This window comes from Acomys minous, assembly GCF_964271855.1.
Source record: "Acomys minous genome assembly, chromosome: 4".
Taxonomy (NCBI): Eukaryota; Metazoa; Chordata; class Mammalia; order Rodentia; family Muridae; genus Acomys; species Acomys minous.
The window spans coordinates 107,658,650-107,676,458 of record NC_140486.1 but is presented as its reverse complement, the minus strand read 5'-3'; the positions used below and the strand labels follow the sequence as shown (position 1 = coordinate 107,676,458).

General features: G+C 40.8%; 1 protein-coding gene across 12 annotated transcripts in view; it reads left to right on the top strand.

The window, feature by feature from the left end:
- The window catches only part of UNC80 (unc-80 homolog, NALCN channel complex subunit), a 184,662-nt gene that overhangs the window by 26,611 nt on the left and 140,242 nt on the right, over window positions 1–17,809 (top strand). For 9 of the 12 annotated variants that reach the window (XM_084778989.1, XM_084778988.1, XM_084778983.1 and 6 more), the window contains exons 8-14: window positions 2,937–3,198; window positions 4,668–4,802; window positions 6,367–6,583; window positions 7,249–7,389; window positions 9,048–9,316; window positions 10,306–10,677; window positions 13,884–14,030. In XM_084778989.1, coding sequence (XP_084635115.1) covers window positions 2,937–3,198; window positions 4,668–4,802; window positions 6,367–6,583; window positions 7,249–7,389; window positions 9,048–9,316; window positions 10,306–10,677; window positions 13,884–14,030 — 1,543 coding nt within the window. The remainder of the gene's footprint in view (window positions 1–2,936; window positions 3,199–4,667; window positions 4,803–6,366; window positions 6,584–7,248; window positions 7,390–9,047; window positions 9,317–10,305; window positions 10,678–13,883; window positions 14,031–17,809) is intronic. The other 3 variants (XM_084778985.1, XM_084778984.1, XM_084778990.1) reach the window with 1 other exon arrangement.

Genomic DNA, 17,809 nt, shown 5'->3' with positions numbered 1-17,809 from the left:
CAATGTGATTCCCACCCCAGTTAATTATTTAGTGTGTGGCCTCTGATGTGCTTGGCCTATTTCTATTTAGTTTCCCATTTTCTAGTTAAATTAGTAGGAATTTTCAACTACATGACAGTAAGGGGTGGTGAGATGGCTCAGCAGTTAAGCACACTTGCTTCCCAGCCTTGACATCCTGAGTTTGATCTCTCCAACCCACGTGGCTTAAGAAGAGAACTGGTTGCCACAAGGTGTCTTCTCATATCCTCACCCACAGGGGTATAAGCATCCACGTTCATACACATACATACAATAAATAAAACGCAATACGATTTGAAAAAATTTACAATTTTTTAAACACAGCAATAATGTTCAAAACTTTCATATGCTTGGACAGTTGGGAATTGGTGCACCAGAGGATGTTATTAATGATAATTAAAACAACAGTGTGACATGCACTTTGATAAGGAAGTAGAGAGGGCTATGAACATGACAAGCAGGGAACCAGATATGACCTGAGTTTGTATTTTTTTTAAATTTTGCTACAACCTTTAGTTGTAGGTGTGTGCGTGTGCATGTGTGCTCACCCATGCATGTGCATGCATGTATGTATGAGTGTGTGTATCTATGTATGTATGCATGCACGTATGTATTGTGATTCTTGATGAAACTACAAAGTAAAACAAATGTCCCACCAACCACACAAATCCTTACTCCATGTTATTTTTTCTCAGTAGCAGGCTACCAGTAACTACGCCTCTCTTTGTTCATTTTAAACACTGATAAGTTTTGGATCTTCAGTTCAGGACATGCCTACAGTCCTAGCACTTGGGACTCCATTAGGAGGATCAAAAGAGCTTAAAGCCAGACTGTGCTACACAGGGAGACCTGTCTCAGACAAGCAGACAGACAAGTGAACAAACAAAAAATTTCCCAAAATATGGACCTCTGAAATTCCGGAACCTTACTTCTCACTCTCAGTGGCAGCATTTTTCAGGAGGTCTTTCTTTGTTTGGAGATGGTGCCACATTTGCTTTCTGCATCTTCTGATTCAGAAGAAAATTGTGCATGAGGATCAAGTTTCCAGTTTAGATCCAAGGTGGTTTCAGCTCCCAGAAAGCTGACTTTATTTCGTCATTTAGTTTCTTGATTCTTACTGAACTGTATGTTCTGCAAAATAGACTTTTACACCCTGGGCTGTCTTAGTTTGGGGCTAGTGTAACATAGCTTTAGTAGCTTCTAAACCGAAAGATGTTTATTGCTGCGATCCTGGAGGCAGTGCACATCCAAGATCATGGCCTCAGGATAGTTGGCTTTAGATTAAGATTGCTGACTTTTGATGTTCCCATGTGATAGGAAGACAGAAGCAGGGTACTGTGAAATCATTTTCCTATAGATCATTATCCTCTAGTGAATTGAAGACTTGTGATTTAATTATCCCCACCTCTAATTACTAGCACATTGAGATTTCAAAATGTTAAATTTGAAGGACAAAAGCTTTAAGCCTAATGCTGCTGGATACATACCATAATGTCCCAATCTAGGTAATTGCTTATGACTATTCTTTAGTAAACCAACCACTAGTTAATGAACACGTCATGCATTTAAATGAAATAATAGCTTTCCAGAACTTTGAGGAATTGTTAAGTTACTTTTGCAGCCTCACATGAACATGTAACTTGAGAATTTTTCAAAGAGATTCATTTTCTTATTAATAAAACATTAATTTGTTTAGAATATTTCTGTTTCTCTAGTTCTGTTACATAATGCCTTCACCACTGAACTTAAAATAGCCCCATACAATAGATAAGAAAAAATATCATTTCTGCTTTTATTGTAGTCAAACATGATAGTTCAGAAAACATCATGGCGTGAATCTCATCAATTTCTTTGTCTCTGGCTATCATCATTGCCATGCCCAAATTACTCATCAACTGTACCACCAACACATGATACTCATACCCAACTTGTGTTTTGTTTGTTTGTTTGTTTGTTTTTAATCACTACCTTTGCAGGCACGGTGCCCTTTAACTTAAAATACTAGCTTCTCTTCCTGAGCCAATTTTACTTTAAATCATCAGTTTCTTACCCATCCTTCAAAACTGTCAATATTTCTTCTTTGTGGAGGCGCCAAGGACACCAGAAGAAGACCTACAGAGTAAATTAACCTGGTCCCATGGGGATTCACAGAGACTGAACCACCAACCAGAGAGCACGCATTGGCTGAATGTAGACCCCTTACATGTATATAGCTGATGTGCAGCTTGGTCATCCTGTGGCTCCCCTAACAATGGGAGTAGAGACTGTCTCTGATTCCGTTGCCTGCCTCTGGATTCCTTTCCCTGAGCTGGGCTGCCTTGTCAGGCCCCAGTAGGAGAGGATGTGCTTAGTCCTGCTGCAACTTGAGGTGCCAGGGTGGGTTGCTACCCTTGGGAGCCTCCCTTTCTCTGAGAAGAGGGGGGTATGGGAGGCTGGAGTATGAGGATGGGACTGGAAGGAGAGGAGGAGGAGGGCTGGGATCAAGCTGTACAAAGATGAAGTAAGCAAGTAAATAAATAAATTAATTAACTAATGAAAAATGCTTGATAAAAGTGGAATGAGATAGGCCATTTAGGAAGTCATTAGACTGAACAATGCAAGAGATGAGTGAATATGGGCTGGAGAGGTGGCTCAGAGGTTAAGAGCACTGACTGCTCTTCCAGAGGTCATGAGTTCAATTCCCAGCACCCACATAGTGGCTCACAACCATCTATAATGAGATCTGGTGTGCTCTTCTGGTGTGCAAGCATACATACAGGCTGAACACTGTATGTGTAATATGTAATAAATGAATCTTTTAAAAAAAGAGATGAGTGAGTAAATAAATAAGTGAAAAAGTAGAGCCTTATACTGGATTGTACTGCCCCTTCGAAGGCCTGATGTTAGTGTAATCACCTTCTCTCTGTCGCGGGGAGCAGGGCCTCTCTTGTGATACCACCGTGCCAGAGGTCGCGCTATGCCACCTACTTCGATGTGGCTGTTCTCCGCTGCCTTCTCCAGCCCCACTGGTCTGAGGAGGGCACTCAGTGGTCCCTGATGTACTATCTGCAAAGGCTGCGGCACATGCTGGAAGAGAAGCCAGAAAAGGCCCCCGAGCCAGATATTCCTCTCCTGCCCAGGCCCAGAAGTAGCTCGATGGTGGCAGCAGCTCCCTCGCTAGTGAACACCCACAAGACTCAGGTAAGACAAACCTGGTCCACTGCTGCCCGAGCTAATGATGGTGGCGTTTTTCCCTTTCTCTCCTGGCTCTCAGCTCTTATGGTTTCCCATGCCTATAACTTGGTGGTGACTACGTCTCTTGCCATTATCCTTCTCTTCTGTTGGATGGCCAGAGGCTTTGGCAGCTCATCAGCCCTCTCTGTAGTATTGACAGAAGTATGCATTGTGTGCATGCAAATTTAGCATAAGCCTCTGTTTAACCAGAACATTTAAAACCAGGTCTGCTGGAAAATCAGAGAGCCAGTTAGACTAGGGTTCTGACATGCAACCTAATAATTACTAATATCATAAAATATGGGGCATTAACATTTTATGGAATGTGATTCAACGTTTTTGCACAACTCAGAATTGTAATGATCTCAAAGCTGCCATTGGGAATATTAATTTTTGTACACAGGCTTGCAATTTATTATGGATATTGAGAGAAGTAACCAAATATACACTCCGTCATGATAATATGCCTATGAAGATTGTTTTCTGGTAAATGAGGCTCACATCTCAGCTCCACCTTGGGGGACCTGCACAAACTGATGCACCAACAAAGGGCATTGTGAGCAGAGAAGCTAGAGCCCCCAGTTCAGATGTAGCCGATTGGACAGCTCACTCTCCCCATGGGGAGGGGAGAGAGCAGGGGACTGCCTCTGACATGAGCTCTGGTGCCTGTGATTTGATCGCTGCCCCTTGGTGGCGAGGCCCTGTGGGCACACAGAGGAAGACGATGCAGGCTGTCCAGATGATACCTGATAGGCTGTGGTCAGATGGTGGGGGAGGAGGAGCCCCTGTCAGAGGTCTAGGGGAGGGGAACAGGGGCCAAGAGGGAGGGTGGGTGGGAATGGAAGATGAGAGCGAGGGGATTACAACTGAGACGTAATGTAAATAAATTATGATAAAAAATAGAGAGAGGGGAATGAGTAGCTGGCAGGACGTTCCAGCCGTTTTGTTGTAGTTAAACTTCAATGGGTTGGTTCTGAAAATGTTTTCCTGCACTCTCTAAAGGGAAGCACTGCTTTGGCAGGAAAGGTCCTCTCACAATGAACAGCTTCGCCTTTAGTGAGTGATTAACTAGAAAAACGCTCAGGTCAGGATGATCTGGGTGAGTTTCGGGAAGAACAAAAATCACCAAAATACATCATATGAAAATGTTTTAATTAATGTAATATGTATCTCCTCCCTATTTTCTTAGTATTTGGGATCCAAGGCTACACGGTCTCAGTGTTAAATTTTTCTGGCCAAAGTCACACTTAATATGAAATGTCTTTGCAATAGCAGAATTTGGATTCCAGAAGTTCAACTGTGCAAGTTAATTTTTTTTTTTATTTATAGATCTCAAAAACAGTTGACCTAGCTCCATTAAAAAGGTGACAACACAATAAAATAAGTCTCGGGCTTGTCCAAGTCTCTAGTTTTGTTTATGTTTACTGTTTGTTAAGGATCTCACCATGAAGTGTAACGAAGAGGAAAAGTCTCTTAGCCCCGAGGCTTTTTCCAAGGTTTCCCTGACCAACCTGCGAAGATCCGCAGTCCCGGATCTGTCTTCAGACCTTGGCATGAACATCTTTAAGAAAGTGAGTTTGTATTTTGATGTCTCAGTGCTGTCCCTTGGTCTGGGTGCAGGGGTGGAAAAGGAAGGAATATGAACTCCCAAGTGTAACAGTGACTCACATGACTTCGTAACCCAGTGTGCGTGTGTGTGTGTGTGTGTGTGTGTGTGTGTGTGTGTGTGTGCGTGTGTGTGTGTGTGTGTGTATACGTGTGTGTATGTGTGTGTGTGTACATGTGTGTGTGTACGTGTGTGTGTGTGTACGTGTGTGTGTGTGTGTACGTGTGTGTGTTTGTGTGTGCGTGTGTGTGTGTACGTGTGTGTGTTTGTGTGTACGTGTGTGTGTGTACGTGTGTGTATACGTGTGTGTGTACGTGTGTGTGTATACATGTGTGTGTGTACGTGTGTGTGTTTGTGTGTATGTGTGTGTGTACGTGTGTGTGTGTTTGTGTGTGTGTCCCCATTTCTAGATGTTCTACACAGTTATCCTGAAGACCCCCTATGCGTCCATGTAATGGTGGAGGTAACAGGAGTACAGTAACGCTGGTGTTCATTTCTGTGGCTCCATTTTACTTATCAAATACTTTACGCAAGCAGTTCTTACTTAATCCAGTGAGACCCTATTCTTCCAAATTTTTCAGAACAGGAATTAACCCACAGAAATGTTGGGCATTTTGCTAAAGTTTAATCCTAACCTCAAAAACAAGACTTGTATTGAGTGAGTCTCCTTCATTAGTAACACAGCAATAGGTTCTGACCCTCATTTTTCTTACAACATTGACAATTTGAGTTAAAGAGAGAGAGAGAGAGAGAGAGAGAGAGAGAGAGAGAGAGAGAGAGATAGAGAGAGAGATTTTTATATTCCCACTGCACATAGTTGCTTTGGAGTAGCTTTAAAAATCTAAGTGCTCAGGCATGAGCCAGAATAATGCAATCAAAACTTCTGAAAGTTAGGTTCATATGTGGGGATATTTTTAAAGCTCTGCAAGCCATTTTAAATTTCGAGTTTCCCTTGATATTGAACTTCTTTTGTATGGATAATAGATTGGCACCAGTGTCTATTGTGTGTCATCTTTGACTGTCCTTGTGAACAGTGAAGTTGCCTATTAGAACAATGGATTCCAAACTTGGAAAGTAGCACAGAGTTAAAGGAGACAGGTCCTGGTGGTGGCTAAAGGTAGCTCCCTCTACCCTAGTGGTTCAACACCGTTAGTGTGCATCAGAGATCAGAGGCTCCCTCAGGGCTTGTTAAGACATAGATCACTGGGCTCCTCTTCTGAATGTTAAATGCTGTGTCTGAGGGTAATGCTGCAAGTTTGGATGTCTAACATGTTCCCAAACGACGCTGCTGCTGCTGGCTCAGGGGCGTCTCTTAGAGAAGTACTGCTCAGCCACCCAGCAGAAAGACTTCTAGAACATACAGCATTTTGCTTGGTTTCTCTCACTCCATTAGCACCCTTGGGACAATTCCCTCCTGTCTATCGGATGATACTCAATAACAGCCTGGGAGTCCTCTTCCTCAGACACTTCCTGTGTTTCCTCTTACATCTCCTTTGCCTGGTATCTGCCTTTATCTCACATCATTGCAGTTCAAAAGTCGCAAAGAAGACCGAGAGAGGAAAGGCTCCATTCCCTTTCACCACACGGGGAAGAGGAGACCCAGGAGAATGGGTGTACCATTCCTGCTGCATGAGGACCACCTAGATGTGTCGCCTACCCGCAGCACATTCTCATTTGGAAGTTTCTCTGGGCTTGGAGAAGATAGAAGAGGCATCGAAAAGGGAGGCTGGCAAACCACCATCTTAGGTGACTACAAAGATCTTCCCAGTAGGGCAGAGCCCAAGTGATAGTTGTAAATCAGGATCTCAGGATCTCTTCCAAATCTAGGTCTTTTTTTAAACAGCTCATTCGAGAACACTGGACCCAAATGCAAGTTCTCCAATATTGCAATATGTGGAGTTTTCACAACAGAAGAAATGCAGATACTTTAAATTATACAAGAAGTCTCTACGATTACTCAGTATAGGCCATATTTCTTCGATCATTATTGATGCTGAAACATGGCCATAGAGGATTCTGTATATTAATTTTCTTTTTTTTTTTCATCTAAAGATAGACTTTTACTTACCTCTGTTATTTAATTTAAAAAGAAAAAGAAAAGGAAAGGAAATAGAGAGACAACCTCCCCCCTCCCCCACTTTGATGGCAAGTGAAGCGAAGCTTAAAATCGGAAGCTGACAGTTAGCGAGCCACAAAAGATGCTCTCTGACATTAGCCTTAGATTGGGGCTGACCTTATTATAGCAGTTTCATCAGTTATCTTGACCTTGACTATTTCCAAGTCAAGCTCAATTCTTGGTATTTTGGTTGAGCCCCTTACTCTATCACAGCCCTCTAGAAAGAAAAAAAAAAAACTCAGCAGATGCTCTTCTCGATTTTAAAAGCCTCTTGTGATACTGTCCTTCATCCCAGGGAAATTGACCCGGCGGGGCAGCTCAGATGCAGCCACTGAAATGGAAAGTCTGAGTGCCAGGCACTCCCACTCCCATCACACCCTGGTGAGCGACCTGCCAGACCACTCCAACAGCCATGGAGAAAACACCGTCAAAGAAGGTAGGTCCCGCGGGGGTGGCGGGCAAGAGGCAGGATGGGGAAGGGTTGTGGGTGTCCCTCATCGTCTCCCATTCTTACACTGTTAGCCATGTGTCCCAGTTAGGGTTTCCATTGCTCTGATGAAACACCGTGAACAACAACAACAAAAGAACTTGAGGAGGAAAGGTTTTATTTGGCTTATGCTCCCACACCACTGTTCATTATAGGAGGAAGTCAGAACAAATGGGGCAGGAAGCTGGAGGCGGGAGCTGATGCAGAGGCCACGGAGGGGTGCTGCTTATTGGCTTGCTCCTTGTGGCTTTCTTATAGAACCCAGAACCACCAGCTCACAGATGGCACCGCCCACAATGGGCTGGGCCCTTCCCCAGCAATCACTAATTAAGAAAATGCTCTACAGGCTTGTGTTCAGCTAGATCTTATGGAGGCATTTTCTTTACTGAGGTGACAAACTGACATACAACTATTTGCACACCCTGTTGCTTGTTCTCTGCATCATTATATCTTCAAAACCCTGCGCTCTTTTATTCACCTGTCTTAGAAATCTACTTTTTAGCTGTTCTTAGCACAGCTTTAGTTGCTTGACAGTACTTGATGAGCACCGTACCTTCAGGGGTTGAGCAAGGACAAATCACTCATACATATTTTTAAAGATCTTAAGCCCAAAGGCTAGGAATGTCTAGATTCATTGCTTTTCTACTCCTATGCTGTGCCTTCAAGACCCGCAGCTCCTAGAAGTCACTGAGAATGAAGTCAAACCTCTCTAAGGCCACTAGATCATTTCTCTGATGGCTGCTACTTCAGTTTGGTGGCTTATGTGGAGAAAACATGTGTCTCCGGGTGGTCACAGTTTATTCTTTCATTATTGTTATGGTCTCATAAGAGCGTAAACTTCACCTCTTGGTCCTTTTTTTTTTTTTTCTTGTTCCTAAACTCTACTATGAGTATTTGATGATATCTATTATTTATCATTACAAATCTGTGTACCATTATTCTTGGAATAAAAAAAATAATTTTCCTTTTTTTCCCCAATACTTTTGATAAAAGTCAATATTTTCAGAGTTGAATTTTTGTTGATTGTTTGACAGCTTCATGTATGTATACAATATGTTCTGATTGCTCTCCATGCCCCCTTGGCCTCTCTCTTCTTCTTCCTGTCCCTAGGAACACTCTCAGCCCATCCTCTGTGCCTTCATTCCTACCAGTTTCTTTCCCAGACTCCTGGGGTTTGGTTTAGCAAAGTGAAGTCTATTTAACAGCTATAAACTCATAGACAAAAGATCTCAAATAAATCAGTTTATGTCAATGGGCTGTTTGTTAAAATCTATGTAATGTTAAATTAAGTCATTCTTATAAAGTTTGAATTCTAGCTCTAGTCTTAAGGAGAATGCTTGTGATGACAGTTTTCAAAGACCTTCACTACATGTCAGATATCAGACTGCCTCCACAGCATTTCATGCAAGTTAAGAATAGGCTTGATAAAAAATGAAAAAACAAAACAATAAATAAATAAATAAATAAATAAATAGAATAGGTTTGAGACCATAAACCATAATCTTTAAAAGTTATGGCTGTTGTCACAACGTAAGAGACAGCGGGACCGTCTAACCGGTGTATTGGGGCCACACAAGGGAAACTGAGAGCTTGCTCTGCCTTCCCAGTGCGATCTCAGATCTCCACCATCACAGTTGCGACCTTCAACACCACGCTGGCGTCCTTCAACGTAGGCTACGCGGACTTTTTCAGTGAACACATGAGGAAACTCTGCAGCCAAGTGCCCATCCCAGAGATGCCACACGAACCCCTGGCCTGCGCCAACTTGCCCCGAAGCCTCACAGACTCCTGCATAAACTACAGCTACCTGGAGGACACAGAGCATATCGATGGGACCAACAACTTTGTCCACAAGAACGGAATGCTGGATCTTTCTGTAAGGGGCGGTACTTTTCCTTATATAGACTAGAAAGATTCCTTAGAGTGGTTTCTACATGATTGGGTGACATGGGCATGTAGCTATCTTAGAGATATTTGCTGAGTCTTAAAATGAAGAAGCTACCCACATAAAAATTCCATGAGAGTATCCACCACCTTCAATGTATCTTTTTCCCCCAAGTACCACATTAGATTTGATCTTATCTCAGAATGTTTTTACCCACCTAAAGCCTTATTGAATCTAAATGCACATATGCAAATACATTTAGCTGTGTGTTCTGCTACGCCTCTGTGTTTTTCTACAATAAGTGTGAGAAGTTCTTTTATGTTTTCTTTAGTTATATAATCACCAGGACTATGAACCTCCCATGAAGTCAGATTTTAAAAAAAACGAATAGAAGTCCTTGAAAGATTTAAGCTTGCATTCTCAGAAATGCCTGTTTTGAGTATAGTCATTAGCTAATGAAAGGGCTGTTATATTTTACAATTATATTTTACCAACATTTTTATTACACCCTATGGAACCGGGCTCAGCAAATAATTTAAGATATTAAAATCAATAAAAGGTCATAATTTAAGCATGCAAATATTGTGCATTTAACATTGAAGATTAAATAATGACACAGTCGTGAGTGAGTCATGCTTCTGTGCTACAAGTGTAAGGGAGCCGTTGTTCCTTGTTATTTGTGGGAAGAGAAATGCAGAGGATTAAAATGTTTTATAGTTAAAGAGTCAGTTAAGTGTTCATTTGGGTAAGTGATTGCTTTTTCACTAACTCAATGTGCTTCATTATTTCCATCAGTTATCTCTTTAGTGGCAACATCGGAAGGTTTAATTGAGCTCCTAAAGGTCTTGAATTCATCTGCTTGAATTATTTATAATCGTTTCTAGTTGTGCCCAGTGAAATGGATTAAACAGGATAAGAGACTTTTGGAAAAGTGATGGCCGGCGGCTTAGTTGTCCTGTGGTTGCCTTTGTGGTCTGCAGGTGCTGCTGAAGGCCGTCTATCTTGTTCTTAACCATGACATCAGCTCTCGAGTCTGTGATGTGGCACTGAACATCGTGGAGTGCCTGCTTCAACTTGGAGTCGTCCCCTGTGTAGAAAAGAACAGGAAGCAGAGTGAAAACAAGGAAAACGAGGCTGTGGAAAAGAGACCAAGTGAAGGAACTTTCCAGTTCAAGGGCGTGTCTTCAAGTTCCACCAGTGGGTTTGGGGCCCCTTCCATTAGTGGAGCTGGAGATGGTGGAGGAGAAGAAGGAGGAAGTGGAGATGGAGGAGGAGGTGGAGGAGGAGATGGAGGAGGTGGTGGAGGAGGTGGAGGTGGCCCTTATGAGAAGAATGAGAAGAACCAAGAGAAGGTATGGTTGAATTACATACTGTATCCTCAGACAATTTGGTGTCCAGAATTCTTTTCCACTTTTGTGTGCTTGTGAATGTGCATGCATTGTGTATGTGATTGAATATGTGAGTAAGGGAGAGAAAGAGAGAGAGAGAGAGAGAGACAGAGAGAGAGAGAGAGAGAGAGAGAGAGAGAGAGAGAGAGTGATTTTTGGTTTCCCCAGATATTTATTAACTAGAATAACAAGAAGTCACCAGAGTCTAAAAGCAATGATGGCTTAAAAAAAATCTCTTAATGAAGAGCTCAGCTGGCATGGATAGAGACTTGCCTGGCTTCTAAACCCAAAAGTTGTTGTCACTCATGCAAGGATAGAACTGGTTTTTTTTCTTCTTGTTGTTTTTGTTTGGTTTGGTTTCTGTGTTGTTGTTGTTGTTTTTGGTTTGGTGTTTTGTTTGTAAGTTCTGGAAGATAACATCTCAGACCTACTATGTTATCACAATCCACAGTGTGCCACCAAGGATAATCTCTCTCTCAAGACTTTGCAAAGCTAGCCTAATAAACAGTTGTATAATTTGTTATATAAGCTATGGATTATCCACTTTTCTATATAAGGTATCAATTTTTTATTATATAAATGAATGGTACTAGACTTTCTTTTCTACCTCTAGGACAGAGGACCATATTTACTCTATGGTCTACTCTACTTCTATTTCTTTATCTTACAATTTGCTTGTATCCTCCCAATATTCATGAGCTCTAATCCACAAATCTATTTCAATTTTCTTGGGTTCTTACTCGTTTATTTAGAATTGTCTTAGCCATATATCATATCTAGATATTACCTTAGATGTTATATTAATTGTACCAATTAATTATATAAATCACTAGTTATTACAATTAGGTAATTATGAGAGTTATTATTAAATATTAGCTTGATACTATACATGTAATTTTGACCAAACTTACCACATGTGAAATTTGTTTGTTTGTTTGTTTGTTTGTTGTTTTTGTTTTTTGAGCCGGGATTTTTCTGTGTGTAGCCCTGGCTGTCCTGTGACTCACTCTGTGAACTAGGCTGGCCTCTGCCTTCCAAATGCTGAAAGTAAAGGTGTGCGCCACCATCCCCAGCCTCACATGTAAAATATTTTAAGGTCAGATTTTATGATATCCAAAAAAGCCACTAATGTATAAATATGATGTAATTACTTATCAAATGCAACTAGAATTTACAACCTACAGATGCCTACTGTACCTTAAAACCATCTATTATTTTCAATGGAATAGAGTTTATCTGTTTCTTACAACCTGGTCATATACAGGGAATCAAGGAAAGAAAGGAAGGCTAATTTCTATTTCATCATTGGCCACTAGCCTATAATAAGATCTTAAAGTGTCACTTAATAACTAGAAAAGCTTTTAAAGAGCATTTGATAATTTTAAAATATGTGTAAATTAGCCTTCCAAAGAAACGCTTGCCACGGTGACTTTTGTTTTTTGAGGTATTGCATAAAGCTGCAGTGTTCCTGAATTATCCAAAGACACACAGCTGAGAAGACTGCTGAGGACAGAATCCAGGCTAACCTCTCCTTATTAAGCTACCACTCAAGAACCTTGTCTGCATAAAGGGGCTCAGAAGGACAGCAGGGTCATCATCCTGAAAATGATACCCTGTTCTGCTCTTGCTGTGACTCCCCTCTCACAATATCTCCATGAGTCAAACATTAGTATAGTTCCCTTTTAGAGAGTATGGTGTTTTAAATATTAATAGCTTGCCCCAGATTACATGGTCACTAAATACTGAAGCTTCAATTTGGATCCAAACTAAAAATCACTTCTTACTTAGCAAACGCATAATTACAGAGTGTTCTTTGGATTCAGGAGGATTCTGAAAAGTAGTCACCAGGAGACACAAAGTGACTCTCAGCCCTCTCCCTACATTGTGCCTTGACTATCCATCATGTTTTTGTTGGCTGGTTAATGGAGGCAGCTTTGCACACTGTGGTGAGGCCTTCAGGTGAGGCAGGCTAGCCACCATTTCTGACAGCTCAGAGAAGAGAAGTTTCATTCCTGAGGTGTGGCTCTCTAGGGCCCCATACACATCTAAAAGAAGGATTTACAGCTAAAAGAAGGAAGACAAATTTGACAACGCTAGGGAAAGAGAGATTCCACCATACCACGTTAAGGTACATGATCATGTCCATGTAGTCCCCTTTCCCTTTCATACCCTACCACACTGCAATATCCTTTCTGTTCACCAGCCTGCCAGTGTGACTAATGGAAACTAATCCTTCATGATTACAGAGTACCTCCCTTCCATTATGGCATTTAGTCTGTACGGAAACCCTATGATATAGGGAGTTTATCTATTCATACCCTTAACTTCAAAAGCAGGAAAGCGAAACACAAAGAGATTAGTTACTTCATGCAATTGTCCTGTAGAACCAAAAGCAACCAGGGAGCATGAGCTAGAATCCTGGCTCTGTGATGCACATGCTGACAGTTGAACACAGCCAGGTGGACCAAGGAAGCTTCCCATCCACTCAAAGATAATGGCCCTCCCACTGTGGGCTCAGCATCCTTCCTTCAGAACAATGTAGTTGTTATTCTGTAGGAGGAATTCAATTTCCTTTTGGGGAATCCCTGTTTCCCACTCCTGAAAAGCAAAAGGACCAAAAACAACAGATTTCATAACTCCTCCCAGGAGCACTTCCTGGTGAGCCTCAAGAGAGAGTCAAGCTGAATATTTATTAAGTCCCATAAGTTCTACTTTGGCTTGTGCTTGCTTCATATATTGCAATATGATGGAAACATATCTTGGGAGATTTTTCTCAAAAGTTTCAATCTTGTTACTATACGATCCCTAAATTCTAGACTTAGATTAACCCCAGAGAGCTATTATCCTTGCTTACTGATAAAGATAGTTTTAAAGGAAATGTATTTGTGTTCACTCTTAATCATCCCACTGTCGCTCTCTACATTGTTGTTCTGGTCAAGGATATGGAAGTATGTCTTGTAATAAACACGTTCAAATTCTGTGTCATCAGAGGACATTCAGTTTCTTTCATGTACTAAGTTTTAGAGAAGTTTGCTTGTTGAGCTCTTGACAATCTTATTTTCTAAATCACTATAGTACGTATTAAATTTATGAAATAGAACTCTGATACCAAAAGGAGCTCGGTGGCAAAGTCAACATGCTTGTTTTTCTTTCTCAATCATGGTCACCAGGATGAAAGTATCCCTGTAAGCAACCATAGGCTAGCTCTCACTATGCTCATCAAAATAGTGAAGTCCTTGGGATGTGCCTATGGTTGCGGAGAAGGACATCGAGGGCTCTCTGGAGATCGCCTGAGACACCAGGTATTCCGAGAGAATGTAAGAGAATTAAAGTAGATTCCATTTCCTCTATTTCTCTCTCTCTCTCTCCTTCTCTCTTTCCTCTTTCTAAATGAGGAAGGAGTCCTTTGACAATGAGGGTCAATGTTCCCTGAAAATGCTTGTTTTCATAGGCAATTATTACTATCTTGGGGTGAGAGGATTTCTAGAAGGCATCTCGAGATTTCTAAAACTGAGGCTTAGGAAAGCTTAATCAGGAAACCTCATCTGCCTCCTGCCTGTTGCAGAGATATTTTGGGAAAGGGCGCAGAATCAGAACATGTGGAAAGAAGTTTGAAAGAACCTTGCACAGATGCATACGCTTAGTAAGCATCTGCTGGTCTGTGTGGATGCTCCTTGATCATCTGGCTGGCACAGAAGTATTTTATCTTAAAGAAATAGGTCAAAGACATTGCAATTCTTACTTAGAAATGGAAAGTGGCCCTTATTGGGACAAAGCAGGACTGTAAAAGTAGCCAGGCATCTGGTTGCTTTGCTTGAGAATGACCCTCAACTTCTGTATGTTGAGATCATGCTCCTTCGAACTGTATGAAACTTGAAACTCTGGCACATGGGCTTGCCATTGTATTTGAGTAACGGAACGTGAGCAATTGCAGTTGGCATTCAACTGCGTCTACCCACTGTTACCTCTCCTTTTGACTTGAGCAACAACCCAGCTCTAACAAGCCTGATTTGAGATACTTGCCTCAATCCTATATTGGAACTAAAGATATAAGAAAATAGTCTTTTAAAAGTAAAAATGTGATGCATATTTAATGGCATATGTTGGCAGAGTTTTAGGATCATGTCAAAAATCTAATGCCAGGCAATTTTCTCTGGTGTAGATTTTGTCATGAAATGTTCATACAGTATTAGCATGCTAGATTTCTTGCTGAATGTATCATCTACCATCCTTTGATTTATCCATTTATCATTCTTTTATACTCAGTTATGTTATGGTATTTTGGTTTATTATATGTATATGGGAGGCATAAAAGTGGTTAACTTTTAAATTCCCCAACTCAGACATTTTGACCAAGACCTAGATTTTTGAGGCCAGGAACTACAAAAAAAATCAAAACAATAATAAGGTAATAAAAGCTTCCATTCCATCAATACACACACACACACACACACACACACACACACACACACACACATAATATATATATATATCATTTTGTTACAAGATGAATAAAAATTGTCAACGCTAACAAAAACACATTTCTTCTCACACAGAAGACCAATTACATGGACTTCAGATTAAAATATAAAAAGAAACATCTTCCTGGAGGGGTAAACAGGCTTTGAGAACTATATTCTGTCTTTTCTGAATTGATAGAGCGAAGGACAAGTTGGGCGAGAAGAGAGGCTGCTGTCATCGCACAGCCAAGAATATCTTGTGTTTCCGTGAGACTGGCCAAGCAATTTTCTGCTTATACTTTCAACTTGGCCAATTGCTTTTTGACCTTCTAGACGACTTCTGTAATCATTATAGAGATTTTATGCACAAGTTTGAGAAACTTCCCCAGGAAAATGTCTAGATTAAGAAGAACTACATATTTCTGTATTCCTGCACCATGGATTTTTCAAATAAAGTCGTACTTCAAAGGCTAAGAATATGTCTCGCCTTTAGACTTATATTCTCTAAGTGCCTAATAGTTCTAACACAAAATCTCATGATAATTCTTAATTCTAATAATTTGTTAGTATTCCCAAATAGTAAAAAAAAAAGTAGCTGATTAATAAAGTATCTAAGGGTTCTAACATGTAATTACTTAATAGTTCTTAAGTTATTAGTCTTCTTATTTACTAGTAGCTCCACATTACTGAAAAGAAATTAATTACTGCTTTCATATTTCTTGAAAAAATTAGGATGTTTACTCAGAGTAAGAATTTTAAAGGTTTTACAAATCGTTAAGCTTGATCAAACTCCCCATTGAACTTTTACCAGAATTGCAGATAGTCTTGCAGCCTACGGAGCAGAGAAGTAAAGCTATACCTTTGCAGTGTGTTTTATAGAGAACCCGAAGTAATCTGTACTTCAGAGGTCTAGTTTTTATTCTCCTTATAAACAAATATTACAATGAAGATCTATACATCCACATTTACTTAAGTTCTTTGTAAACATCACTTTATCAGAAAGCAGCCTCTGTTTTATGAAGGAGAGAGACAGAGAGGTGACCTTGTTTGAGATATGGTAACTAGAAATCTCCCTGGAATTAAAAACTCTTGATTTCAAATCTTCTAAGACATAAGTGAAGGAAGAATGGAAATAAATACTCTATGATACAAGTGGAGAGATTATAGCAAGATCATAACAAAAACTTATATAATGAATTCTAAGTCTCATCCTTTTATACAGTTGGTTTTTTTTCCTTTTAACTATCCAAGTACCTGGGTCATGACCACATCAAATATTAACACAACTCAAGTTTTCCTCTGGATCACTAGTTAAAATTCACCAATGTGATTCCGGTCCTCAGGGGTCGCTTCCCTGCTGTGACGTCAACGCCTACACCTGACAGCAAAGGTTTCCCTCCTCAAGATGCCGTTCTCCAGCTGTATCTCCATTTTCGGTCCTCCAGCCCTCTCCCTCAGCTCAGACACCTCTGCCATGCCCCCATCCCATCCCATCTTCTGGACCTTTCCTGTGTCTCTTTTGATCATACAGCCTTCTTCAATATACCAGTTAATCTGCAGTGCAGGTCATTTTAACTCCTTGCTAGGAGTACCCTGTATCTAAGTGGAGGTTCTCAAAACCATCGGTGCCTAAAGTGCCGATGAGACTATTTCACAGAAGAACTAACCGACACCTCGGTAGGCCTGACTTCTGGTATTGACTCTACTTCAGAACTTACAGTATGAGCTTGGACAAAACCCTTGGTTTCTTTCTGCCTCAGTTTCTTCTAGTATGAGAAAGAGGCAATCAGCAAATAATAGAGTCAGACATGATGCCTTTTCATTCCAGAAAATGTGTGTCCTACAGAAAAGCACTGTTCAAATGAGGTTTATCTTTTAGTAGTAGGAGAAAGCTACCAGCCTCCTAGTGTTCCTTGGTTTCTTTCTGATGGCAGGAATTACTCCATTTTGCAAGGTGTCAAAATTATTTCCTAGTGTAGAGAATATACTTTTATTTTGACCAGAAAGGCAATGTCATGGGACCAAATTCTGTTTAAATGCCACACTTTCTTTTTTCACATTCCAAATGCAGACAAATAGTAAACAAAATAATATTTGATGCCTCTTACATGCTCCAGGAACCTTTTCCTCCTTGGCCATATAAGAGGCCGCTGTGCGGCTGTGGCTATAGCTCAGCTGGTGGAGTGCTTGCCTAGCATCCATGAAACCCTGAGTACAATACCCAGTAGTACGTTAGCAGCATGGGATTGCAGATGTGCAGCCTCGGCAATCCCAGCATTCAGGAGATGGAGGCAGGAGGATGAGAAGTTCAAAGTCATCCTTAGCTATATGAGCAGTCCAAGGCCAGACTACGTTACTTGAGACCCTGTATCAAAAAAATAAATAATTACTAAATAGTTATTCAAAAAGTGTAGAAGTCCACTGAATTTCCACTGACTACTCCTCTTGCCTTCACTTTCTCCATTAAACCTATAAAGCTATATAACATCAAAGCGCCTAGGTGTGAAAGCAACATGCTTTTTCCTATCACACAAAGCCTTTGAGGTTTTCTAAGAGTGGACTACGGCATCTTTGACCTACTTCAGCTTTGCCTTTTAAGTTATTTTCATCAGATATTAAAATCTTGACCATGGTTT